Here is a 27,925-nt window from a genome sequence, read left to right on the forward strand (position 1 = left end):
ATTATCCACGCCCAACTCCTCAAGATGTTTTAATAGAGGAAAGGGAATGGAATCAGACAAATACTTCTTATAGTGGAGAAGCCATTTATGAATGGAACATTGACGGATTATCTGACCGACAAATCTCCATTCTTATTCATCGAATGTCTATGTATGCTACTATTGCCACAGCCACCACTTCACCAGAACATAAAACCACTCGTACTGACCAAACAATCTATAAAATGATTGTTGCGGGCTTTACTGGCCAACTTCGGGGCTGGTGGGATAATTTCCTTGATGATACTAAACGCGAGGCTATTTTTAACGCCACCAATGATCAACCCGGCAAAGACAATCTCGGACGACCCCTTCGGGCAGGACGTTCGGATGCTGTTTATACTCTTATGCTGACGATTATTGAACATTTTGGCGGAAGATTTACCAATCAATACGAAAATATTCGAACTCTGTTTAATGGTTTAAAATGTCGACACTTAGGAGAATTTAGATGGTATAAAGACACCTTTCTTAGTAGGGTTATGGATTTACCCGAAAGTAAGTATGACCATTGGAAAGCTAAATTCATTGATGGCCTTCCACCCTTATTTGCTGAAAGAGTTAGAAAAACCCTTCGAGGATCTTATGGAGAAGTCCAGTATTCAGAAAAAACTTATGGTCAGCTTATTGTAGCTTGTACTCAAGAAGGCCTAGCCCTCTGTAATGAGTTGAAATTAGCTAGACAGATTAAGCTTGATAAACTCAGAGAAAAATCCCAATTAGGAGACTTTTGCGAGCAATTTGGTATGGATAAAACCTTTGTACGAAAACCCCAAAAATACTCTAAGACTTCTAAACCCTATAGAAATAAACGTTCCAGGCATAGAAGCAAGGAAGAACGTGAGACTAGAAAATCCTTCCGTAAGTCCACTAGATTCACCAAAAACCGATCCAAACGAGATTTAGCAAAAATTAAATGCTATAAGTGTAACCAGTATGGTCATATTGCTCCAAATTGCAAATTACAAAAACTCAAGTCCTTAGGACTTTCTGAAGAAGTTCATGACCAAGTCTACAATTTATTATACTCCTCTGCTTTCGAATCTGATTCTACTTCTGAAAATGATTTTGAATTACCTAATTCCGAAAGTGAACTCGATCAGGATGATAAATGTAATGATTGTGATAATGGTGTTTGCAATTGTGATGAAACAATGTATAAATTGCAAGCGCAATTCGAAGATATTGATTTAAATATTCAAACTCTTACTGCTGAAAATGTCCTTGAATTATTAAAGGAAATCACTGATGACAAACTGCGTGAAAAAATCCTCAAGTTTGCTACTCAAAAAACTTCTGCTAATCCTAGTACTTCAAAAGATAACTCTTTTGAAAATCATCCCTTATCTTATTCCTTAGCTGAAGTAAATAGACGTCTTGCTTTGAATAAAATCCCTGCTAGAGATACCACCTTTCATGATTTAAAAATCGAAGTTGAGCAATTGAAAAGGGAAATTATTTCTCTAAAGCAAAACCAGATGATTTCAGATCATAGAATTTTAAAAATTGAAGAAAAGATTATTGATGTTCCCGAAGTATCTTTCGTTTCAAAAGGAAAAGAAAAAGATTTTGAAAACTCTGAAAATTCTGAAGTTGTTAAATTCAGTCCAGCGGAAGATTTGAAAAAAGATTATTTCTTGGGAATGATGCAAATTGTTACGGCTCATAAGTGGTATATAAACTGCACTATTTTGATAAATAAAGAATTTTCGGTTACTAATATAGCTATGATTGATAGTGGTGCTGATGTTAGTTGTATTCAAGAAGGATTAATCCCAACTAGATATTTTGAAGAAACCACTCATATAATAAAATCTGCATCTGGTCATGCTCTTGATATTAATTATAAATTACCAAATACTCATATCTGCCGAGACAAAGTTTGCATTCCACATTTTTTCTTTTTAGTAAAAAATCAGCTTTATCCTCCTATTATTTTAGGAACACCTTTTATAAATGCTATTTATCCTTATACTCATATTGATGCAAATGGTTTTAAGGCTACGTACAATGATAAACAAATTTCTTATCCTTTTGTTACTCAGCCAGTAACCAGAGATATTAATGCCCTTATCAATATGAAACAAAATCAGCTCAATTTCTTACAATTAGAATTAATGAGTATTAACATCTTGGATACTTTAAAATCAGTAAAGGTTCAAGAAAAAATAAAAATGATTTCTAATCAATTGATTCTGGATATTTGCGCGGATCATCCAAATGCTTTCTGGAATCGAAAGAAGCATATTGTTTCTCTTCCTTATGAAGATGACTTCAGTGAAGATAAGATTCCTACAAAATCCCGACCTTGTCAAATGAATACAGAATTAGTAGAATTCTGTAAAACAGAAATTGATAATCTTCTTCAAAAGGGTCTTATAAAACCCTCAAAATCTCCTTGGTCTTGTACAGCTTTTTATGTCAATAATGCTGCTGAAAAAGAATGAGGGATACCTCGACTAGTTATAAACTATAAACCTCTGAATAAAGTTTTAAAATGGATTCGATACCCTATACCGAATAAAAGGGACTTACTTTCCAGATTATATGATGCTAATATATTTTCTAAATTTGATTTAAAATCTGGATATTGGCAAATTCAAATTGATAAACATCATAGTTATAGAACTGCTTTTAATGTTCCTTTCGGACAGTATGAATGGAATGTCATGCCATTTGGTTTGAAAAATGCTCCTTCCGAATTTCAAAAGATTATGAATGATATTTTTAACCCCTATATGGACTTTATCATTGTCTATATTGATGATATCTTAGTATTTTCAAAAACCCTCGAATCTCATTTTAAACATTTACAGACGTTTAAACAAATAATTATTCAAAACGGTTTAGTTATCTCTAAACCTAAGATAAGTTTATTTCAAACAAACATTAGATTTTTAGGACATAATATTTCTCAAGGTTCTATTGAACCTATACAACGAGTTCTAGAATTTGCTAAAAAATTCCCTGATGTTATTACTGATAAAAAACAGCTTCAAAGATTCCTCGGTAGTCTTAATTATATTTCCCCTTTTTACAAGAATTTGTCTAGAGACTTAGCCCCTTTATATGATAGACTAAAAAAGGATCATAAGACTCCTTGGACTCAAGCACACACTGATTTAGTAAAATTAATAAAAAATAGAGTTCAAACCCTTCCTTGTACTTCTCTTGCAAACCCTAACTGGTTAAAAATTGTTGAAACTGACGCTTCAAATATCGGCTATGGCGGAATACTTAAACAAGTTAATCCCCATACAAAGACGGAATGTTTGATTCGATTTTATTCTGGTAAATGGACAGAAAGTCAGAAAAAATACGTCACGGTAGCTCATGAAATGCTAACTATTGTTAAATGTGTTTTAAAATTCCAGGATGATTTGTATAACCAAAAATTTATAATTCGTACTGATGCTCAATCAGTTAAATTTATGTTTAATAAAGACTTCAAACATGATGCTTCTAAATTAATATTTGCGCGGTGGCAAGCTCAATTAGCCCCGTTTGATTATGAAATACAGTATAAAAGGGGTAGTGAAAATTCTCTGCCTGATTTTTTATCTAGAGAATATCTTTTATGAGTTTTTACACATATTTCCTCTCTGAAAAAATTATAATAACTATTATCAAATGCATTCCTTTGAATGAAGATATTCATTTTCTGATCTTAGAAACTCTAATTCATCGTTTAATAGCAGAAGAATTTGAAAATTACAATGAATTCATTGACAACGAAATCTATTGGTTTGACATTGACTTAAGTGATTAATGTTTACAGATATCATGAAACTCTTTCTACACTTCTTCTCTGAAAAGTTCTTACTCACCTTTATCAAGGCAGTTCCTCTGAATATGGATTTACACATGCTCATATTACGGAAAGTTATTGACGATCTTATTACAAAAGATACATTTTATGAACATCTCGTCGAATATATGTCATGGTATGCTGATCCAACTCCTGATCCAATTTTTGAAATAATGCAGTATGGATCCTCCTTGGCAAATCGCCAAAGGTAGAGGTCGAGGTGGAAGGAATCAACATTCTTCATATCGAGGTGGAAGAACAAACCCTTCATATTTTGACCGACAAAATTCTGCATATAGCTCTGCAAGTTCTAATTTTCCCGTTTTACAACAAGGGAATAGAACTTTGATCAATTCAAAAATTCATGGAGATGTATCATCTTCATCAAAAACTCTGAATATTGGCTCTTCTGTTCATTTAGAAGACATTCCTGAAAATCATCCATTATACAAACAACTGCAATCCTATTTATCAGATCAACAAAAAACTGCAGATTCTTTTGCCTCCATAGTTCAAGAAAATTCTGAAGAAGCATGGCGACTACTCAAAAATTACCTTACTGCCAATGTATATTTTACTGGTGAATCCTACAAAACACGAACTTATTATGAACACATATTAGTCCAAACTTTCAGTGCAACTTTTGATCACAGTCCCCTAGGGGAAACTACTCCCGGAGTTCATGGATACTCCAAAATGATAATTAAAAAACTTATTCCTATTGAAGAATGGGGGATTTCATCAATGACTCAACGTTCTATGCCAATGGGGCCAATGGGCCAAACCCTTGCCAATTTTACTTATTGGGATTATATTAAAGCCTTTTCTCATGTTTTATATTATAATAATTATAAGCACAAACACACTTGGTTCATAAAAATTTGTGCTAAAGTATTCGAAAAACCCATCCCAAATTGGTTCATCCAATGGTGGTCTCAGCATGGACCTACGATCAAAATATTACCTCCGGAATATTCTTCTTTATATTCCTCATGGAAAAAGTCCTCTCCTTTCTTAACAGAATTATATCTTTCATAACATATTTGTAAAATCGATACTATCGATCAAATGTATTTCTATATAGAATTCTCTATTCCTTGGATCCATCGTTGGTCCATCGAAATAGGTTATGATGCTCAACAAATTCCTGCTTTATACCGAACATTTTATTGTAATTTTTGGGACAAATTACTTCGGAAAGATCCAGAAACTAAACTCCCCTATGGTCATGATCAACGGGAGGAAATAGTCAAGAAAATTGCTGAATATGAAAAAGCTCCCAAAAAATCAATTTTGATCGAAGAAAAAAGTCTTAACTATGTTTCTCGAAGACTATCTGCACATGGCGGCAATAAAATGCAAATGATCGAGGAATATTTATCCGAGGTCAGGGATAAATTGCTGCAAACTGTTGAGCAAAATTCAGATATATCAATAAATAGTACCGAAACAAATACTGAAGATATTACTGATGCACAACCTCCAGAAATTCTATTAGAAGAAGAAGAACTTGTGAAAGCTGAAGAATTTATCAAGAAATGGAAAGGCAAAGACAATATTTGACTGATGGACATGATATGATAAAATCTTATCTGTAATAGTAAAAACACTGTGCACAGGGACCCATCTATTACTGTGCAAGATTCTTTTTTTTAGTATATATAGATGCCTCATCCTTGAAGGAAGGCAAGAGTTTAGAAACTCTCTTTGAATTTTCAGAAATTCTCTCTCTCTCTCTGTAATATATTCAAGAAATAAATAAGGAAGCAGTTACTTGTTTGCTACTATTTCCGTTGGGTTCCCGGCAAATCAGGTACCTATCTTTTATTTATTATAGTTATTCAAACAGAACTTCTACCATAATCTGGCCGTGACTATGTCCGGCTGAACAGTATCTTATATCTATGCTGAAGATCTAACTTCGCTGACATGTTAACTATGAAAGCTCCAGACTCTATCAAAATATGAAAGAATCTTTTTAATTTCTTGACTTGGTTCCAAAATGGAGGTACAGTCGAGTTCAATAGACTTATGTTAACCTTGTCTCTGTGACACCGTCTAGTAAGTTGTGCTTCTCTAGCCCGTATTGATGATGAGAAAAGGGCGAATTTCCGCACAATTAGAACTTCTAGACACAAAGGTTCAACATAAGGTTATTAAATCTCTGACAGGCCCCATGTTTGGGTAAAAGAATCGTCCATACAGTCATAAAATTACTTTAGATTCTTTCCTATTTCGGTTGGTGCTTTGGTTCGGTCTTCCGACTTTGGCTTAATCCGATATTATTATATGGTCTGGTAGGCTGAGTGGCATACCCCAGCCTAGTAGATCCTGTAAATGGTATCAGAGACTGTGAATTTTCATAGTAAATATGTTAAGTGAGGTGAAGCTTTTTAGCATAGATATAAGACTCTTCCAACTATGGATATGGGAGAAGTAAGTACAAAAAATACAAAACTCGAAGAGGTAGATTTACCTCAAGATATGGATCTACTGAATAAATGGACTATTCCTAAAGTTGAATTAAAAACAATTTATGAATATGGAATTTTTGATATCGGTAAATTTTATATAATATTTTCTAGGTGACATACGTAATTTATTGTAAGAATAACATTTTTATAATATTTTTTAATTTATTATTACTATGAATTTATTATTATATTTAAATAGCAGCACAAGTTAATTCAATTATCTTCTTAATTTTATTTAAATTCTAGTCAACCTTATATCTAACTAGGTAACTGAGTCCACGCTTCGCGCGACAAAATATATATCATTTTATAAACAAAATAATTCTTTGACTTATTTCTTGGCCTCCAAATTGATCACTATATAATTAAATTTTTTCTTGTAACTTTTTATAAATATTATGAAATTTATCAGACAACAAACTTAATTAGAAAATAAGTGAAAATAATGAATCAGGAGAAAATGTATAACTTCAAAATTATGATCAAGATGTATTTATCTTCTCGTGAGAATTTTCTGGTATATTTGGAAATATTCAGTAGACATTGCATTGTCTTAATTTTGAATAAATTTTAAGTGCTACAGGAATGTGCATCTAAAAGAATTAACTTAGTCATTAACATAAATATTATACTAATGACGATGTCATCTCCATTCCTTTCAACTATCAAATTTTTTTTTTTGCTTAGCATTCACCATATTTCTTGTGGAAAGATATTTTTACTTCAACAACTTGTAGCTAAATTTTTATATCCTCCAGCCTTGAACAACGATGGTCAAGATGCATTATTTTTGAGTATTCGACATGCATTCATTGATATATTTTTGAAGAATCCGAACAACATAGGCCTTGAGAGTTATTTGACACAACAAAAAATAGACGGAATGAGGACTCGCATCATCTTTTCCCTTCAATTGATAGCATATAGCCTATGGGTCGTGTGACCTTATCTTTACCTGCATTGGTTGTTAATCTATCTTTCTGCAATCGCATAATTTAAATAAAGTAATTGACTGCAAATATAGATAGATAAATTTAGCAAATCAAGGTATTACCCTGTAACTGAAAAACAGTGAAACTGTAACACGATATATCTAAGTAGACAGAATATATTTAAGCAGAGTAAATATAGAAGAATATTTACTTTAATCAACTTTATGTTTGTCTTTTGAATGCCCAGCTATATTCTGAGTATATACAATGACCTTGTGAGGATTGGAGTGCAAGCCAACACCACGTATTTTACCTTCAATAAATTAAATTAAAATATCCACATACATTGAAAAAATGCTATACTAATTTTCTACACTTTTCTATTCGCTTCAATTTTGTAACCAACTTATCCAGTAATTAGACTCAAAATGATAAATGTGCTAAAGAATATTAATAATAAGGTTGCTTATGTTATGGAGCTCATGAAGCAGTTGAAAACGGACTTCACAAAGTACTGGACAATAACTGACTTACACAATGATCATGTGCAAAGTAAATCTCTCCGGTACCTTAATAAATTCTCATATCAGTCAGTTAAATTCGCTTATATGTTTGTCTTCCTTTTCTGCAAGTGTAGCAATTAATCTTTGTTCATCAATTTTGTATTTACACGAACAAATGTACCTTGTTTTAAATTTTCAAAAGTCATGAACTCTTAGAGAATCTCCGATGAGAAAATTTAAAATTTGACACAAAAAATTAAAAAAGACCATGCATTACAGAAAGATAAAAATTATATCCATAAAATAAGAATGCGTACGTGTTCTTCAGAAATACAGCAGCAGGGACTGCTTCCAAATAAACATCAAATAGGTTACAATTAAAAAAACAAAAACTAAAATTTCAACAGAGTAAAAGATGTAGCAAAATCAAGAAACAGCTCCTACTCGATAAGCAAAAGTAGGAATAAAAGGTACAAATACAAATGAAAAAAAACATATTAACTTTGATCAAAGACTCCATTTTCTATTATGATTATAAAAAAATACATTTTGGTATATTGCATGTAGTGGATATGTATGACATATTTATCTGATATGTATACAAATGAATAGAGTTTTTCGAAACCACGCCTCTTTGAATACCACGTTTCACATATAAATTTTACATAGGATCTAGTGAATCAATGATCCCAAGCTTCCTACATCAAACAAATTTAGCACTTTTATAGTTCAACTATGTAAGTAAAAGTATTTAGGCTCATTAACATACTGTTATTTAATAGCATGGTCAAAATAGAATTATGAAAAATACAACAACCACTTTTTGCTTTGAAAAAAACTTACATGTACTACACACCAAAATTGTAAGGTACATGCAGAGTATCAAGTAAAATATCTCTGATGCATTTCGATGAGCTGCGACACTTTTTTGTTGGAGCTTATCTAGATGTATACAAAGTAACACTCTCTGATATGCTCTCTTCACATTACTTCCTTCACCTATATCCACTAAGTCTGTCGGCTTCAATTCACTCTCAGACAGTAAAAGCCGTTTAAAAATAAATGTGCTTTAAGAATTAATTATTCTGATCTTAAAAAAGATACTTTTTCTTTCCATAAATATACCAACAGAAGCAATTTTTTTAAAAAATTCAGTTATCATTGCTTTAACTAATTGTAAGATTGAGAGCAATAAGCAAATATTTTCTTTTCTTTCTTGTAATAATAGCTTAGCTGTAGCATCTAAAGACTATCATTTAATAGCAAACAATAACAACATTATTATGGATGCTTATGAGTCCTTTAGAAATATAGCAAAAGGAAATGCTATCAAAAAATCGATATTCCTGAAAAAGTAGAAACAATATGACTTATGATATCAAATGCAGGCAGAATGTTAATAATGAACATTAAATTGATGATCATTGTCTTATCTTGGATATCCATAAACTTGTAGGTGGAAAAACTGAAAGTGTTGTAGCCTCTGATTTTGCCCTATTTTTTCTCTAGAATCTCTTTGTTCTTGTGTACATAGTGAAACGGTATTATTGAAAAAAATCGATATATCTACTCAGGGAACCAAAAAAGACATGTCCAAACAATTTTATTACTGACCATCCTATTAATATCAATTTTTCATGGTATAATCCACTCGATCATTAGTGTCGCATACAACTTTTTTTTATGTTTGTTTGTCTTTATTTTTTGTTCACTAAATATCAAAAGAATAATTGGTACTAACCGTAATGAACACAAGAGATACAACCTCAATGAGTATAAGTCATTACAGATGCATACACAATAAAAAGATCACAAACACAGTAAAGAACAAGTCATATAAAGGGAAGATTTATAAGTCTGAATTTTACTAATTGTATCAAGCAGCATCTTAAAAAACGCTGACCGAATGGTATATTACACCAGCATGAACAATTGCCTATTCTGAACCATGCAACTACTAACATTTTCCCGAATAGTATTTTTGAACTATAAGGAAACAGGAGATACTAAACATATATAAATCAACTTTTGTCTGAGCACCTAAAAGAAAAATAGAAGAAATATTGGACAGCAAAAACATCTGCATTTCCCTACACTCAATCGTAAGCTTTGTCCCAATTATCCACTACACCTACCATATCGTCGACCCCTACATGTTAAGATTTGGGAGACGCAACTGAACCACTCCCTTCTGGCTGAGAAAATTTCCATACACTCAATCGTAAGCCTTGTCCCAATTATCCACTACATCTGCCATATCGCCGACCCCTACATGTTGAGATTTGGGAGACGGAACTGAACCACTCCTTTTTGGCTGAGAAATAAGTTACTTCATTCTAATAGATACCCTGGACAAACTGGAAGTGATTTCAGGCTCTAAGATACTCCACCTATCAGACGAGGCAGCAGGTGGAGCTTCATTCACCTTCCAGGCGGAAGGGGCTACTGCTAAATTATTTGACTTCTTGGACCATTCTTCGACATCCCATAGATTTTTCCTCAAATGAGGCTCCTAGACTGTAGCCTTCTTCCATGAATTACCCCTGAGAGCTGCAACTCATCCCCTGTCCTTGACTGCTCCAACAACTCCCCAAACATTAGTAGCGGCTTCCCCTGCTGATGCAATACCACTATGAGGAACTGCAGTAGCACCATAATAAGCCGACCCCTGGTCTAGTCTTCTCATAGTTGTTGCTGTTCGGGCAGGATCACTGAACACAGCCAAGGTATTCTTGTCATTCAACCAGACAAGCTCGCATTCAACACCAAACCTGAGAACTAACGCACTAACGTCTGCATCTCTTGGCAAGTCAAACAAAGCCACAACAAGCCTTGGATCCATATCCACCAGCGAATAAAAAACAGCAGGCTAAGCAATGTTATTGACAGTACAACCTTTGGCACCAACTATACGTGTTGGAGCATTAGACTTGGGTGTAACATGAATAACGATGAATCTATTGGGTTCCAACCAGCTATATTTACTAAAAGCTTCCACCTTGCAGCTATCAGTCTAACTACATCTCGCTTTTCCTTTGACATTGGGAAAAAAACATAAACTTTGAGCGTGTTAACCCCACCTCTGCTCCTGCTAAGAACCAAAAATTTGCACCTCTCCTCTATAGACAAAACCCACTTGGCGTCACGCCTAAGAAGATCCCCAGCACTTCACAGACAGTTGCATCTCACCAAAATGGAGGGCCTCTAAATTTTGGGGAGTTATACCAAAAGCATAAGAGATACAACCTCAATGAATATAAGTCATTAGAGATGCATATACAATGAAAAGATCACAAACACAGTAAAAGGCTCATTTTGGTCGGAGAAATAAGTTATCTCGAGATTATTGTTATCCTCACACTCAATATGGGATAAAAGTAACATTACAATTCTGAAGTAAGTAATGCACATGAGATAAACTCATCCTAAAATTTATGTCGGAATTAGTTATGTCTTATTGCACTACTACACTAAAAAAATTATTGATGAAAAAAAGTAAGCATGTGATAGTTGAACTGACCTTTGGGTTGGATCATCATCGGTGGATTGATGAACAGCCCAAGAACGACCCATTATTTGGAGCGCCGAATTTGAAAACACAAAGCTTCAATTCATGTAGAATCAATCATGACTCTCCGCCTACTCAAATACATATGCTTCTCCAAATAAGGAGTAATATTACCAATAAATATGCCGCAAAAATTCTAGTCTATTATCAGGCACCAACTACTCATAAAACAATAATAATCTATTGTAAAACGCCAAAACAACAAAAATTAAACTACAAATATATTCGATTCTTAAAAGGAAAAAATCAAAATCTTACATCTTTCAAACATATCTAGAGAAGTCAATAGCATCTGAAGATACACATCTGCAGCATCACTGAAACAGTATAAAGGTTTTTCAATGGACCATTTCATCTAACATTCTGTGTGTGTCAAAACTAACTCCTAAAAAAGAGCGCAAAACAAATTATAAAAGTTGCTAGGACAGAGGATAAGTTCTATTCAAATTGTTGACGAAACTTACCAGATTTTCTCGGTACAATTCAAAAGTTTCATTTTCATCCTGTTTTCTTGCATCAGAAATACAAACTATTTCTTGCTCACACTATTGCTCTTGCACATCAAATCTCGATTTTGGGATTTACTTTGATTTTTAGATTTCTGTATGAATAACTGAGAATTTAACATCTATACAAGAATTTAATGTATTATTAAAAGGTAATTATTAAGAGAATTAAAGAGGAAGAAGAATGGAGGATAAACTAATACGAGGATGTTGGAAACGCATAAAGAAAAGATGAAGGGTTCCTGGAAGACAGAGGATTGGCTTGAAACAATTAAATTTTTTGGTTTGATTGAAGTTATTTAACAAAAGAAAAATATTAAAATGCGGAAAAAAACTTCAAAAAATCAGAAAAAAGATAAATGTCGATACTGGATTTTGAGGCATGCCACGTTATCATGCCTCTAATCCTCTTTTATATATATAGAGAGAGATTAATGTCAATTTTAATCTATTTTTGAATTCAATTTGGTTCATTTTAAACTAATTTTTAATTTCCTTTTCAAGTTTAATCACAGCCGTCAATCTAATGAGATTGACATCTGAGATTAAATCTTGTTTTTTCATATAAAAACACCTAAATATCAAAACTTACTTTTTTATTTTTATTTTTTACAAAACATTTTTCTGATACTATTTGTGAGTACAACAATCAGAAGATTTAGCGGTAAATTCTGGAAAATATATATTCCGATTGTTGTAGTATTGACACCTAATTTTGACCTCCCGATGCTCCTTTTAGGATGCAATTTTACCAAAATTATTAATTTTGAATATTGATATATTTTACGTATTATTTTGATATCAAATAAATACCAACGTGTCGCAGTCATGATTTCTAAATAGACAATTTAGTTTTATCAACCAATTTTATATTTTATGTAATTTAAATATGATATTTTGTTAATATTTGTTAAATTATTTTCACAAATATGCACATTCGCAATTTACAAATACATTATATTATTATGATTATTATTGATTTATTTCAAATTTTATTGTCAACAGTTTTATATAACATTTTTTAACGTAACATTAATTTTACATACATAATTTATTTTAATATCGACATTTTATTATTTTTCTCATTTTTATTATTACATCAGTAGTACATTTATTAAAATAGCAACCCTAATTCAATTCAATTTTTTAATTTATTTGATTCTTAGTCATTTTTTATATCAAATTAATATCAATTCTAGCCTCATTTTTTTTAATCAATTTTCATCCCCTTCTCAATTTTATTCACAATCGTTGATCTCATGCGATCGACGGTTGAAATTAAATCTTATTGTTCATACATATAATACCTTAATACCTAAAACGCTAAATCATTTTCCTTTCTTTGCAAAAATGAGCCGCACCTTTTCTCTCCCTTCTCTTCTCTCTCTCTAAGGTCAACCACCGGCGAACACCACGCTCCGGTGAGCCGCGTCGCCGGCAAGACCGTCGCCCCTTCTTTCTTTCTTCTCCTTTCCCCCCATCGCGCCACCAGCCACCGCTCCATCGTACAAATATTATCCCTGGTGGCTATTATTGATATTTATTATCATATTGAAAGTGCAAAATATTTTGCCTTGGCATCAACAAACTAGGTTTCTCTTCACTTTCAAAGTGCAAGAGCCAGATCTTCCTTTTTCCCGTAGACTCGTGTTCGGAGCTTTGGAGGTTTTTTAGTGAAACGGGAGAATAGAGGTGAGAGGTGGTGGATTTTGTCGTTGCTGAAGCTTAGAGCTTATTGGAGGGAGGGGAGGTGGAGTTGGTATTTTATGGTCAGTGAAGGATGCGGGTGTATGAGTGAAGTTCTTCATCGCAGAGCTTAGAGCTCGCTGGACGGAGGGGAGGTGGAGTTGTTACAGTTGAATCCCTTTTTATAAACTTACGATTCTACAACTGAAGGAAAAAATGTATTGGTTATAATGAAAATTATATTAGTTTTGCAGGATTTGGAAATAACTAATAATTATCGTGTCTAGAAAAATTAATTGCTTGTCAATGTGTAGTATCTGGCCTACGAGTACGCCGAGAGTTGAGCATGTTTAGGCTTTGCAGCAAGAAGAGAGAGGAGTTTGAATGAAGTGGCCAAAGGGCATATGAACTAGGGTCACCAGATGTTATAACAATTCAAGCTGATGTTTTAAAAGTCAATGACTGCAGAAGGATTGTTGATTATACCATGAAACACTTTGGCCAATGTCAGTTTTAATTTGTTTGATTCTCGTACTTATAATGGTCCTTTTAGAACGATTAAGCATGTTTTATGGAACTTTTTTTGTGTGTTATGTTATTAATGCAGCGGACCATCTGGTAAACAATGCTGGAGTGCACGCGATTACTCTGTTTGAAGATACAGAAGATATCACTAATTTTAATCTGTCATGGTAAAGTGGAAACTGATTTTGGTTGTTACATATACGATGTCGGTTTGAAGTTTAAGTTTATCACAACATAACCAACATGAAATTTATGACAAACTTCCTTTGCAAATATTGATGACACTGTGACAAATGATTTTACTAGTGCTATGTGTTTTCATTGTGTTGAGCTATAGAACAAGAGCTTTGCATCTGGATTAGGAATACCGAATTTGAACTCGGGAGAATCCTACTCAGCTTTCATAATGACCGAAGGTTGAAGATTAAGTTGGTCATCTGTTATAGTTTGTCGTGCATAATCATTTTCATCGTCAATTAACGGTTGCATTAGGTTATTTATTGTGTTTTTAGGTTACTAAATTAGGATTGACTCACTTCTAACTAGTGTATTATGTGATTTTTAACTATATATTAAAAAATAATTTAGCAAAACGAGCAGACGAAAGTTAGAATTGTTATTTACATGTAATTGTATTTCGCAGGACATGAACTTCTAGGGTTCAGTTTACATAACCCACTTTGTGATTCCCTATCTTAGATACAGTGGGGGCAGGATCATTGTGCTTTCTTCATCTTCTTCTTGGTTGCCTACTCCAAGATCGAGCCTTTACAACATAAGTACAAGCTCGACTGCTTTTATACTTCCACTGGAAATGGTCATATTTTATCTTGATGAGTCAACCGGAAAATTTGTCATGACAGGCAAGCAAAGCAGCAGTATCTCAATTCTTCGAGACATTAAGAATTGAGTTGGGACATGACATCAAACTAACACTGGCTATGTGGTAAGTATCTTCATAAAACATTGAAGAAACAAAAGATTATACAAATACTGATAATCTGAAATATTCGTCCAGGCTGTAGTAACTATGCATAAATTCCAAATGCATCGGCATATTATGAGCCGTGGATGGACTTTAGGATGGAACTGGCCAAAGAAAGAAGTGATATGGTCCATAGTGGGAGCAGAAACAACAGAGCAAGGTGACTGTTCCAAGTTTAAAGAAAATGTACCATATTGCTGCAAGAAGGATCCTGTACTTATTGACTTGCTTCCTGGAGTTCCTTACAACCAACAGTTCAGCAACTGCTGTAAAGGTGGTGTTCTCGCGTCTTGGGGCGAAGATCCTTCTGAGTCGGTATCTTCCTTTCAGATTAGTGTTGGACTTGCTGGAACATCAAACAAGACGGTAAAACTACCCAAGAATCTCACTCTGCTTGGTCCTGGACCAGGCTACACTTGTAGCCCTGCAAAGATAGTTCCATCCACAGTTTTTCTCTCTCCAGATCACAGGCAAAAAAGTTAAGCAATGAGTAAGTTTCCTTTTTCTGCTTCTATTTTTCCTCGGCTCCTTGTTATTCTTTCTGCAGCAACAGGAGATAGTATTTGGACACAACTTGCAAGTAGAATGTACTCCCTGAACCTTGGAATGGATTGTTAGGTAGTACAGGGTGTTTAAAATTAGGGACTGCTCGGGGGAGGGGATTTATGTGTAGGTACTTGAAAGTTGAACTTTTGTTTTGAATTAAGTTTAGTTTGGTAACTTGTGAAGTGAATTAGTGACTTGAAATGTTTATTTGTAGGTACTTGAAGGGTGAACTTTTGTTTTGAATTTAGTAAGGTACATGGTCACTTAAGAAATGAATTAGTGACTTCGATTTGTTTAAGTGTAGGTAATTGAAATGTGAACTTGTGTTTTGAATTTAGTTTAGTTTGGTAACTTGTGAAGTGAATTAGTGACTTGAAATGTTTATATGTAGGTACTTGATAGGTGAAGTTTTTTTTTGAATTTAGTAAGGTACATGGTCACTTGAGAAGTGAATTAGTGACTTCGATTTGTTTAAGTGTAGGTACTTGAAATGTGAACTTGTGTTTTGAATTTAGTAAAGTACATAGTCACTTGAGAAGTGAATTAATGACTTGAAAATGTTTAAGTGTAGGTACTTGAAATGTGAATTTGTGCTTTGAATTTAGTAAAGTGTGGTCACTTGAGAAGTGAATTAGTGACTTGAAAATATTTAAGTGTAGGTACTTGAAATGTGAACTGTTGTTTTGAATTTAGTAAAGTACATGGTCACTTAGCTTGTGAAGTGAATTAGTTACTTGAAATGCTTAAGTAGAGGCACTTGAAATGTGAATTTTTGTTTTGAATTTAGTAAGTACTTGAAATGTGAACTTTTGTTTTGAATTTAGTAAAGTACATGGTCACTTGAGAAGTGAATTAGCAACTTGAAAATGTTTAAGTATAGGTACTTGAAATGTGAACTTTTGTTTTGAATTTAGTTTAGTTTAGTTTGGTAACTTGTGAAGTGAATTAGTGACTTGAAAATGTTTAAATGTAGGTACTTGAAATGTGAACTTTTTGTTTTAAATTTAGTTTAGTTTGGTAACTTGTGAAGTGAATTGGTGACTTGAAAATGTTTAAGTGTGTAGGTATTTGAAATGTGAATTTTTATTTTGAATTTAGTTTAGTTTGGTAACTTGTGAAGTGAATTAGCCACTTGAAGTGAACAGAAAAAGCAACCACATGTGGTTGGTTTTTGTGGTCGCTTTTCTTATTTTTTCTAGTAGTGGTAGTTACTTGAAAATATGGTTAAGTATAGTGACTTGGAACGTGTACTAGTGACTTGAAAATTGTTAAAGTGTAGTTACTTGAAATGTGTAGTAATTACTTGAAAGTGGTTTATGTATAATCATTTGAAATGTGAAGTAGTTACTTGAAAATGGTTAAGTATAGTTACTTGAAATGTGAATTAATTATTTGAAAATGGTTAAGTGTAGTGATTTGAACTGTGTATTAGTTACTTGAAAACGGTTAAGTGTAGTGACTTGAAATGTCAATTAGCTATTTGAAAATGGTCAAGTGTAGTGACTTGAAATGTGTACTAGTTACTTGAAATGTGAATAAGTTATTTGAAAATTATTAAGTAGTGACTTGAAATTGCGAACTTGTGACTTGAAAATGGTTAAGTATAGTTAGTTGAAATTGTGAACTTGTGACTTGAAAATGGTTAAGTATAGTCATTTGAAATATGTACTAATAACTTAATAATATAGTTACAAAATAAATTTGTTTGGTTATATGAAAAGATCTCTGCTTTGAGAATTTCTCATTGAGTAAATCTTTTTGTATAATCCATTGCAGTGTACCTTGTATAATTCATTTTACCAGGTACGGAGTTTTAAGAAATAAGAAAAGAGCTTTCTTCACTTTAAGTGTTAAATACATGACACCACTTGAACCCTTCCTCTTGTTCTCTTTTTCTTCTAATTTCATCCTCTGTTATCTTAATAGAACAAGTCATAACAATAATCACAATAATCTGAAAAATCAACTTTGTGTTTATGATTCTTTATATGCTAATATATACATTTATATTTGTTGATTGTTATGATTTTATTTGATACTATAATGTCATATAATTTATGCTAATAATGTATTTTTAGCACTTTTTATGACCTGAATTAACATGTTCTTATGCAGAATGAGTTTGAAAGAAAGAAACAAGAAATATTAGCTGCTCAAAGTGCATCAATTGTGGAAGGAGGATGAGAAAGGAATTAGACTTGTTGATGAAGCATGTATACAAGAAATCATCTACAAATGATGATCACCCATCTCAAGAAGACAACCAAGCTTATGAGGATGAAAGTGATGGTGACTCTGATGACGTGAATGAAAGTGATAATCCTGATAACGTGAACGAAAGTGATTTTGAACCTAATGGTTGGAAGTTTTATTAAGGATTCAAGTTTAAAATATTTTGTTTTGGACCATTTAAGAATCATACATTATTGATGTGGATGTTTTGAATTATGTTTTTTAGTTAGCTGTAAGTGTTTACATTAGATTTGTATTGAATGATGGTTTTGAGAATTATTTAAGGTTTTGAATAAATTTTTGATTAATTGTGAAATGTTTCTATTAATTTACGTGTGGATTATTACTTGGGAATTTTCATGGGGATGTACATGCTAAATATTTTTGAAAATTTTCTTGAAAAAAATTGTTCTTGCGAATTTACTTGAGGTATTTCATACAAATTTTTTTGCGGAATAATTTCATAAATATCCGCAAGAAATTTTATGAAGTAATTCATGCAAAATTTTGATGGTTAATCACAAATAAATCCGCAAATAACGAATCTGGGATTTATTTTTTCAGCTAAATTACCTAGGAATTTACTTGAAAATCTTCGTAGGGAATAATTTGAAAATTTTTCCTGAAAATCCGCAGGTAAAATCCTTTTTTATGAAATTTTATGAATCAATTCATGCAAAATTTTGATGTTTAATCGAAAATAAATCCGCAAATAACGTACCTGCGGATTTATTTCCGCAACTAAATTACCTAGAAATTTACTTGGAAATTTTCGTGGGGAATAATTTATGATTTTTTTCTTGAAAATCCGCAGGTAAAATCTTTTTTTATGAAATTTTACCAAATAATTCATGCAAAATTTTGATGGTTAATCGCAAATAAATTCGCAAATAACATACCTGCAGATTTATTTCCACAGCTAAATTACCTAAGGATTTTATAAATCCGCAGGTAATAATTACCTACGAAGGTATTTCTTTTGGATACTAATTGATAAGAAAATCTGCAAGTAATCAAATTACTTGAGAATTTTACCACATTATTCCTATGAAAATCTCCAGGTAATAAGCACTTTTCTTGTAGTGTTTCTTCTTAGATATTTTTTTTCATTAAAGAGAAAAGAACAATAAAATTTTGGAATTAATCAATTCATTGAATTAAGTATATAATGAAATGATAAAGACTATATATACATAATACTTGTGAGTTATAACTTGCATGTATGGCTTATATATTATTTTTATTCAATTTCTGATTAGGATTGGACCACTTAAAATTAATTATATAAGGATATAAACTATGACGTCTCACCAATTTTTATGTAACTATATCATTAAATCAAATTGTAATTTAAGAAAAATATAATTGTAATTTAGAAAAATATTCTACCTCCAATGATTAATGTTGATTGTCAAATAATTATCTTAATATATGATTGTGTCAAAACATTAAACGACATATTAAAAAAGATGAAAGGAAGCAGTATAATGAGTGTTTGAGAGAACAATGTCCCACGTGAAAAGTAAAAAAGATATGAAATTATTTATAAAATGTCGGATATTTAAGGTCTCTTGAAAAAAAAATGTCAATTTGGTTCAAAGCGAATGATATCATACAATATTAAAAGTATTTTATGGTAATTAATTAGCACAATAATTGATATCAACGCCATTGTATTGAAATTTTTGCAGAATGGGTATAAGGATGATAGAGTGACGGCATGAGACATATTGTCTTATTGTCTTTGCTTGTCTATGGATCAATTTACTATATTTGACCACAATTTTAAGCTGCATACAACAAAAAAAAAAAGTCGATGAGCTTGGTAACTATAAATACTCGGATGATATGAGGCGATACACAAATAATCTCAAAATTAACTCATTAATAATAATTAATCAAGTAAAACTTAGTTCAAAGAGAGATGATCATATTATTGATCTGTATTGTGAACAGAGTCACACGTGAAAGCCAGAAAAGGAAAAAAAAAAAACTATTGATATGGGGCAATATATAAATAATCTCAAATTTTAAAAGCATAGATCAAACTAATTTTTAATGGATCAAAAAGTTGGATGGATTCTTTTTAATGCTCAAAAGAAAATTTTAAAAATGACGTGGACCTCTAATATGCCCCCATGTGGCAAAATTGTTTTCTAAAAATCAGCTGTTAAAAGTAATGGCATGGATGAGCCAGTTTTATAACGGCGATGACATAAATGAGTCCAACTTTTACCGGATGGCATAAATGAGTCATTTCTGATAGTTCAGTGGCATATTTAAACCTTTTCCCAAAATAAAATAAAGTGCCTGTTATTTCTGAACTTTAATATATCTCAAAATAAATTATTATTCTTCAAAGGAAACATCAGAATTTCCAATCATTCAAAGTAAGATTATTGGCTTACATGAACGTAGGAAGTGGTCAATCTAGAAGTAGAGATCATTAATTGAAAAAAAGTGAAGAAAATCAGGATACACAAGTAATATTAAATTATAGAGAGTGTTATTAAACACTTATGGCTGCAACTTTTGAGAGAATTAATTTGGTAGACCATTTTTTTCTTTTAGTTTTATGTTTTTACCAAAGAGATTTTCATTTTAACACATAAAAATAATCTAAATTCAATTTATAAGCGAGTCCCAGAAATCTTATTTTCTCAAAAACTTTATTTTCTACACGAAAGAAAAGAACAAACAAATAGGAAAATATCAATCACTTGTAGTCATTTTCAGAAATTGAAACGGATCGAAAAATATTCCGACTCCTCAATAAAGAGCTAAAATTCTGACTCCGCAACTGATTGATTGCCTACCTCCCTTGTTCTCCCTTCTTTTATCTTTTCTTTCAACATTAGACTTCAGGTTTCATTGAATACTCACCAAGAACTCTTCAAATCATTTCTTGATTAATCTAATATTGTCTTTTTCTCAATAAACAAAGTTTGAATGTGTCATTACTACTAATTAATTAAGAAACGGATGTGCTTATTGTCATAAAACTTCTTTTTTGTTTGATATAGGAGTTTCATATGCGGTTAAAAGGATCAATATAGGTTATTGTTGGGTTTAATTGGAGTGAAGGGAAAATGAAAAGTTGCTTGGAAGGAACACAACTCTTCGAGTAAAAGACACACTATTTTGGGAAAAGGTATGACTGTTTGGATGGTTGTGGCTGTTGGGAAAAGGCACACTCTTTCGAATGAACAGACATGACTGTTTAGAAAGGATACACCTTTTCGGTGAATCATTGCCACTTTTCGGAAGGGGCACTTAATGGCTATATAAACCTACATTTTTCCACAGGTTTAGTATGAATTTTTTTGCACTTGAAAACGTTTCTTGTCTTCTAAATTACTTCGTGTGATCATCTAACTATTGAGTGAGTTCCAAGATAATCTGATCGTTTGAGGTACCACTACAGTCGGATTGTTAAGCCATTTTATCCTGGGAGAAAAATTCCGCAACATCGGGTACTTGAGAGGAATTATTTCCTTAAGGACACTCCGTGAATTTGAAGGACTTGGCTTTTTCTGCTTCATCTAATTTTCTTTAAAATACTGAAAACACACTTCTTTGAAAGGTCATTTTTTATCTTGTGTTGAAGGTGTTGGAAACTTCATAAGTGTTTTTGATTTATTCTTGAACTTGTGTTGAAGTTGTTTTGCCAAAATACAGATTTGTGTGTACCCGAAGACAACACTTATAACTAGCTAGTAAAGTTAGTGTCATGAGTTCAAGCATGGAAATAGCGGCCTCTTGCAGTGACTCTGCATATAGCGAAAGCTGTCGTACATCAGGTTGTCCTTTTTTTAATTCGAATAACCAATTATAACAAATTTTTGCACACTATTACTACAATTAACCGGTTATAACTGGTAAAGTTCTTGACGCAGATTCAAGTCGTGGAAATAGTCTCTTGCGCTGTGAGGTAGGGTTGCATACAATAATTTATTATGATTCGACTTTTCCCCAAACCCTACGAATAACGGAAATTTTAGTACACCAAATTGTACTTTTATTAATACGATTGGTTATAACAAATTATTGATTTTTTTCTAGACTGCCATCAGGCTTAGTGTGGAAAACTACATGTTATTATAATTTATAGCCTATAGGTCAGTTTAATCTCATCGGGTAAAGAATATTCTTTACAATATCCATGGCCAAAATATAAACTCGAGATGTAATCCTTCTATTTGTATATTACAAACCAGACATAATGTATTGTCCCTCGTATTGAAATGTAATACATTCTATATTTTAATCTGTTTGTCTTATTTTTTTTAAAAAAAAATGTCTTCTTTCTTTTTTAACAACTCGCTAATTATTTCAACTTTTCAAAAATATGTTTAAGACCATAAAATTAAAGAAATTTCAGTATATTCTACATATAGTATTTAATTCAAGACAAAAAATTCAAAAAAAAATTCTCTTTACTTTCTCTAATTACATGTCAAGTCAAAACCAAACAAATAAATCGAACCAGATGGAATATGATTTGTTCGATTGCTCCCAAGAATGATGACTTGGTCCCCTAGTTTTTGCCGACTACAGCTAGCTGATAGAGTCACATAAATAAAAAAAATTAATCGATGATTTCAAGCTCTAAACATATTTTTCAAAATCTTATTTATTAAGATCAATGTTTTGCTTAAACTAGCACCAAAAAATAAAAAAAATAAAAGATCTTAGACACATTATTGGTAAACATGTCAGGTGAAGGAGAATGGATATCCACAAGCGAAGATGAGCAATCCACGTACCATCAACCATCGTTCGGCAGGAAGAACGGTTACGATCCCGAGACAGGAATTTACCATTCAGTCCTCCAACTTAGTGAAAACCACAAAATGACTAGTGATTGTCCTGACCTTGACACAGCCAAATTTGTGTTGTCACAATTCCCATCCCCTGCACAAGCATCGTCACAAATTGCACTAATTGACACTGCTAGTAACCAAAATATAACCTATGCACAACTCAACAGGTCCATTTTGTCACTTGCCACGGGATTATACCATGCGTTAGGTGTGCGAAAAGGCGATGTAGTTTTCGTCCTATCACCAAATTCAGTTATGTACCCAACCATATGTCTAGCTGTGCTATCAATTGGTGCAATTTTATCCCCTTCCAATCCACTCAACACTGAATCAGAAATTGGAAAACAAGTACGTCTATCAGGCCCGAAATTAGCCATTGCTGCACCTGAAGAAGTCCATAAGTTAGTCCCCACAGGTGTGCCTACGCTTGTCACAACGCGCCCCAAGGACGATGAAAAGTCAGTGTCAGTAGAGGACCTGATTGAGAATTGTGACCCTTTAGAACTACCTAAAGACAGGCCAATGCCTTCGGATACAGCAGCAATACTATATTCTTCAGGAACTACTGGGGTTAGTAAAGGTGTCGTGTTAACTCACGCGAATTTTGTAGAGATTATGAAACTTCTCAAGTACTACGTGGAGATAACATCATCCCAGGATGATGTTTTCCTATGTTTCATACCGATGTTTCATGTATACGGTCTAGCCTTTTTCGGCCTGGGATTATTTTGTTCGGGTGTCACAACTGTGTTGATGCAAAAATTTGATTTCGAAGCAATGCTGGAAGCAATTCAGACACACAAAATCAGTCACATACCAGCAGTTCCACCAGTGATTCTTGGGCTAGTTAAGTATAACAAAGGTAGTCATGATATATCATCATTGCGAAGCGTTACCTCAGGGGCCGCACCGCTAAGCAAAGAGGTATTGTTGAATTATACGATCATGATCTCTAAGTTGTTATAGAGAATACACTTTTTATCACTAAATTATTGTATTTATTTTAATATAACCCTTGACGTGTGTCTCTGATTCTTTTTTTTATTATGAGCCAAACACGTGGATATGTAATTGAATCAAAACCTCTTGCCTGCTCTGATATCAACTTGAATTGTATGACTATTTCATCTAAAAGCTTAACGTGTGATAGGAAACATACTTACTAGCACTTAATTATATTATGTTTCAGCCAGGGATGTTGAATCTCCTTAGCTTGTTCTTGTGTTTGTTTATTTATATTCTGAATCCTCTGAGTGAAAATTCTGATTCTGCCACTGGCCTCAACAGGTAGCTGATGCATTTCAAGAGAAGTTCCCTTGGGTGGAGCTCAAGCAAGGCTATGGCCTAACCGAGACAACAGGTGCAGCAACATTTTTCGTTACAAACAAAGAGGCAAAGGCCCATCCATCATCAGTGGGATTGTTGTTTCCAGGCTTCTCCGCGAAGGTGGTTAATCATGAAACAGGAGAGGCATTGCCACCATTTAAAGAAGGTGAATTGTGGATGAAAGGTCCAGGTATTATGAAAGAGTATTTTGGAAATGAAGAAGCAACTACTGCAACAATCACTAAAGATGGCTGGCTCAAAACTGGTGATCTTTGTTACTTTGATAACGAGGGGTATTTATATATTGTTGATCGTATAAAGGAACTCATCAAGCATAATGGTTATCAGGTACATAACACTACACAACGTCATAATCAGATCCATAATTTGAAGTTTATGAGTTCTAAAACGTATTTTACTTTACCAATATAACTTCTTTTAAGTTGGTTTATATGTAAATATTGCAGGTAGCTCCAGCAGAACTTGAAGCAATACTATTGAGTCACCATGAGATACTTGATGCAGCAGTTGTTCCGTGAGTCACTTTTCACTGCCTGTGTTAAAAAGAAAAAATTACACTGACGATGTATATTACTTAAACTCATAAAATATTGTTATGTAGACTCGAAGATGAGGAAGCAGGACAAATACCACTGGCATATGTAGTAAGAGCAGCCAGTTCTAGTCTCACACAAGACCAAGTCATTCATTTTGTTGCTAGCCAGGTTTGTTCACCGATGAATCCGATTCATCAGAATTCAATATTTTCAACATTGAACATAAATATATGTGAAAAAATTATTTTAAAAAATTCAATATATATGAAGTTTTGAATCATAATATTTAAAATGTAATACACTCCACATAAAAACCTAAAAATGAAACTCATCTTGTTTAAATTCTGAATTCGACTCTCTGTGTAGGTAGCCCCATACAAGAAAGTAAGAAGGGTAAATTTCATCAATGCCATACCAAGATCAGCAGCAGGGAAAATTTTGAGGAAAGAATTGGTGCTTCAAAGCAACCAGCCTCTTCTGTCAAAATTATAAGTCTGCGCCGTCAGTATGAAAGATATTTACGCTATTCGTGTAATTTTACCTGTTACAATTGATCATTTGTCTGGTTTTACCGGTTATGTTATGAAATGTCACGTATAGGCTTTAAGTGATTGAATAGCATAAAATATATTTTCACTATCAGTGTATATTAGCTAAACTCACAACTCAAATTGCATTCATGAAACTACACCATCTTATTCAATTTAAACAAATAAGGAAGGAATTTCTAAAACATTCAATTTAAAATGTGAAATGAAAAATGAAATAAAGATGACAATATACTTGCAACATTGTTTCTTATAAGTATTTCAAAGCACCATTACAAAAGGCTGCTCTTTAGCCACTTTATACAACGTGATAAAAATAAATAATGAAATTTTATTATTTTCCTCTAGCTCCAAGACAAGCAACATATATTATTTAAATTTCAATGGAGTCCACAAGTAGAGCAATAATGTGAGGTTTTAGGACTTTCTCGGGATGAGTGTAATCATCTTGATTGTGCTTGTATGTGACGTCAATAATGCAAGCAAGATTGAGAATACGAGTTAAAATATCCATAGTGACAGGAGCGGGCTTAAGAGTTCCTTCATTAACATCCTTCCATGCTGTCTCAGCCATTTCATGAAATTTAACCATTGCCTCTTCTGTTGATACACCATAATCTCTCATGTAGCACTCGATTCCTGTTGCAATTTGTCCCCTACTTTTCTCAACCTCGAAAGCCAGATAGATTAGGGCCTAGGGGTTCGTCACAACACATTGTTTGTTCAATTATCATATAATGACATAATTTCGAGAGAGATATGTAACTCAAACCTCGTATGTGGCAATGTCATCAATAACTCGGCATCAAACCTCGTATGTGGCAATGTCATCAATAACTCGGCATAATGTCACATTAGCTTCGAGAATTTTGGGATTCGTTGATAACCACTCAAAGTTTTGCCTCTGTAGCAAACTTCATGCCCAGATATGATGTTGTTGTGAGCAAGTATTAAGTGCTAGCTGCTAAAGCATTACTTAGGTATTCGGAAACAGGTGGCATATATCCTTCAATAAACCATTTTGCCTCGACATTATAGTTCCTCACTATTTCTTTCATCTGTGAAACACCAAACATATGAATTCAAGTGTTAGAGAGCAGTAATTTTATTGCTTCAAGTTTATGATCACTAAAAGATGCAAGGTGAAACAAAGTGATTATAAATGGATAGTTAGCTAGGTAACTTAAACATACTCTTTCTCTTGCATGATAGACAACATGAGATCTTCCATCACTAGATAATTCCTTTTCATAATCCTCATAAAGATCGAGAAGAGCTTTATAACTGATTTTCATGTAATCAGGGAGACGATCAATTTCGTTGATATCCCACCTATATGAAGACAAAGCAGTTGTGAATAAATCTTGCATTTTGAAAAAGCATAAAATATAATGAGCAAGAATCATTGATCTTATGTAGTTCAAACCTTTGTATGGCATCTGTGTATGTTTCAAGTTCCTTAACTATACCATAAGCATCAAAAGTATCGTCGACAATTGAAATCATAGCTATCGTCTTAGCAAGCATGACACGAGCTTGAGAATATTGAGGCTCAAAATATACTCCTATAGTCCAAAAAAAGTAGCATTCAACTGCTCTATCTCTAGCATATGGAAGTGTGGTCACGAAATCCAAATCCTTCCACCACTTTAATACTTCAGCAAGTTCTTGTTTGTGCAACATCTGAAGTAAGTTGAAATCTAATTTGGCAAATCGAAGTAACACATCATTCTTTGTTTCCTGCTTCTGGTAGATTGATGAGATGAAGAACCGGGTCTCAACTCGAGGAATACCCTTGTGCAAAGATTGCTCAAGGGCATGCATCACTTGCTCCCTCAGTGGAGAGTTCAAATGTGGAGCTGCGGACTCAAGATGAGTAGTGGAGAAAGCGAGTGCATCTTCTAAGATGTCTTCACCATGAGTCCTTACATGTGAAGCTTCATACAAGCTCAACAATCCTAAGACATCACTAGCAAGAGACTTCTTGAATTTTCCATTTTCATCCTGGAATTGGCTGAAAATTTCTGTGTTTACAAAGGAAGAACACACAAGATTAAGCTTCTTTCAAATGGACAATAATTTATAACAACATCAAACTCATACTTCATGAGGGACTTACTAGGAGAGATGTTGTAACCATGTTGCCTTAGCAATCGAAATTGAAGTGCAAAAATGCACAAATCATTATACTCATCACCCTCGAATTTTCCATTTTCATTGTAAATCCGGTCCAAAATCTCATCAATTTCTTTCACAAAGTGGTATGCTATGCCAAGGCGTTCAATAACATCAATCAAATTCAGTGTCTCAGTCAATTTCCTTCCAGTAGCTAACAACATACTCCTTGTTTGTTCCTTGAACGCTTCAGTCTCTTGAGCATATTTTTGTGCAACCTATTATAAACGTTCCAAAGAAAAAAAGAATCAAATCACATTGTTCTGCATATAAACACAAAGAAAACATAATAGTTCATGTATGTAACAAGAAATTAAACTACATATATACATACCTTATTGTCAATGGAGAAAGAATGGAAACGATCACCCCATAAACTAGGAGAGAAGTTGACCACGGGGCGAATAATCTCTTCTACTTGATCTTCAATATGGTTCACTATATTATTGCAAACTGCAGCTGAGTCCATTGCTAATGAGAGTAATTTTATTTTATTTTATTTTTGTTCTTTTAAGGAATAAAAGAATATAACTCAAGCTGAAAATTAAACTGATGGCTTAAATGGAAGAGAATACATATTGCCAATTTTCTAATTTATCATGTTGAATTTGAGTATATAGCCATCGTTTGTTTAATTAAGATATATATATATATATATATATATATATATTTAATTTTCCTGCGTTTCAATA

The 27,925-nt window shown here is 33.0% G+C and overlaps 1 protein-coding gene, 1 long non-coding RNA gene and 1 pseudogene across 3 annotated transcripts; 2 read left to right on the forward strand and 1 right to left on the reverse strand.

The window, feature by feature from the left end:
- Window positions 1-13,154: 13,154 nt before the first annotated feature.
- On the forward strand, window positions 13,155-18,120 carry LOC107849444. 2 transcript variants are annotated; one of them, XR_007048173.1, is made up of 6 exons: window positions 13,163-13,734; window positions 13,831-14,022; window positions 14,124-14,208; window positions 14,685-14,987; window positions 15,060-15,516; window positions 17,688-18,120. It is a non-coding gene; the product is annotated as an uncharacterized LOC107849444 (long non-coding RNA). The 2 variants fall into 2 exon arrangements; XR_007048174.1 differs by having other exon boundaries at window positions 13,155-14,022.
- A 4,287-nt stretch (window positions 18,121-22,407) lies between these two features.
- Window positions 22,408-25,144, forward strand: LOC107849665 (probable CoA ligase CCL5). The gene is made up of 5 exons (XM_016694221.2): window positions 22,408-23,551; window positions 23,915-24,301; window positions 24,421-24,488; window positions 24,576-24,678; window positions 24,877-25,144. Exons 1-5 carry the CDS (start codon window positions 22,517-22,519, stop codon window positions 25,000-25,002), a joined length of 1,719 nt encoding a protein of 572 aa, XP_016549707.1. The 5' UTR covers window positions 22,408-22,516; the 3' UTR covers window positions 25,003-25,144.
- Window positions 25,145-25,290: 146 nt separating this feature from the next.
- LOC107850847 lies at window positions 25,291-27,840 on the reverse strand (annotated as a pseudogene).
- Window positions 27,841-27,925: the final 85 nt, after the last annotated feature.

Source organism: Capsicum annuum, chromosome 12, assembly GCF_002878395.1.
Source record: "Capsicum annuum cultivar UCD-10X-F1 chromosome 12, UCD10Xv1.1, whole genome shotgun sequence".
Lineage (NCBI taxonomy): Eukaryota > Viridiplantae > Streptophyta > Magnoliopsida > Solanales > Solanaceae > Capsicum > Capsicum annuum.

What these genes read in the sequence shown, in the direction of transcription:
- LOC107849665 (XM_016694221.2), top strand. Translation starts at nt 22,517, where the DNA reads ATGTCAGGTGAAGGAGAATGGATATCCACAAGCGAAGATGAGCAATCC. An exon ending in CCGCACCGCTAAGCAAAGAG is followed by an intron (nt 23,552 to 23,914) that starts GTATTGTTGAAT and finishes TGGCCTCAACAG; the next exon opens with GTAGCTGATGCATTTCAAGA. An exon ending in TTCATTTTGTTGCTAGCCAG is followed by an intron (nt 24,679 to 24,876) that starts GTTTGTTCACCG and finishes CTCTCTGTGTAG; the next exon opens with GTAGCCCCATACAAGAAAGT.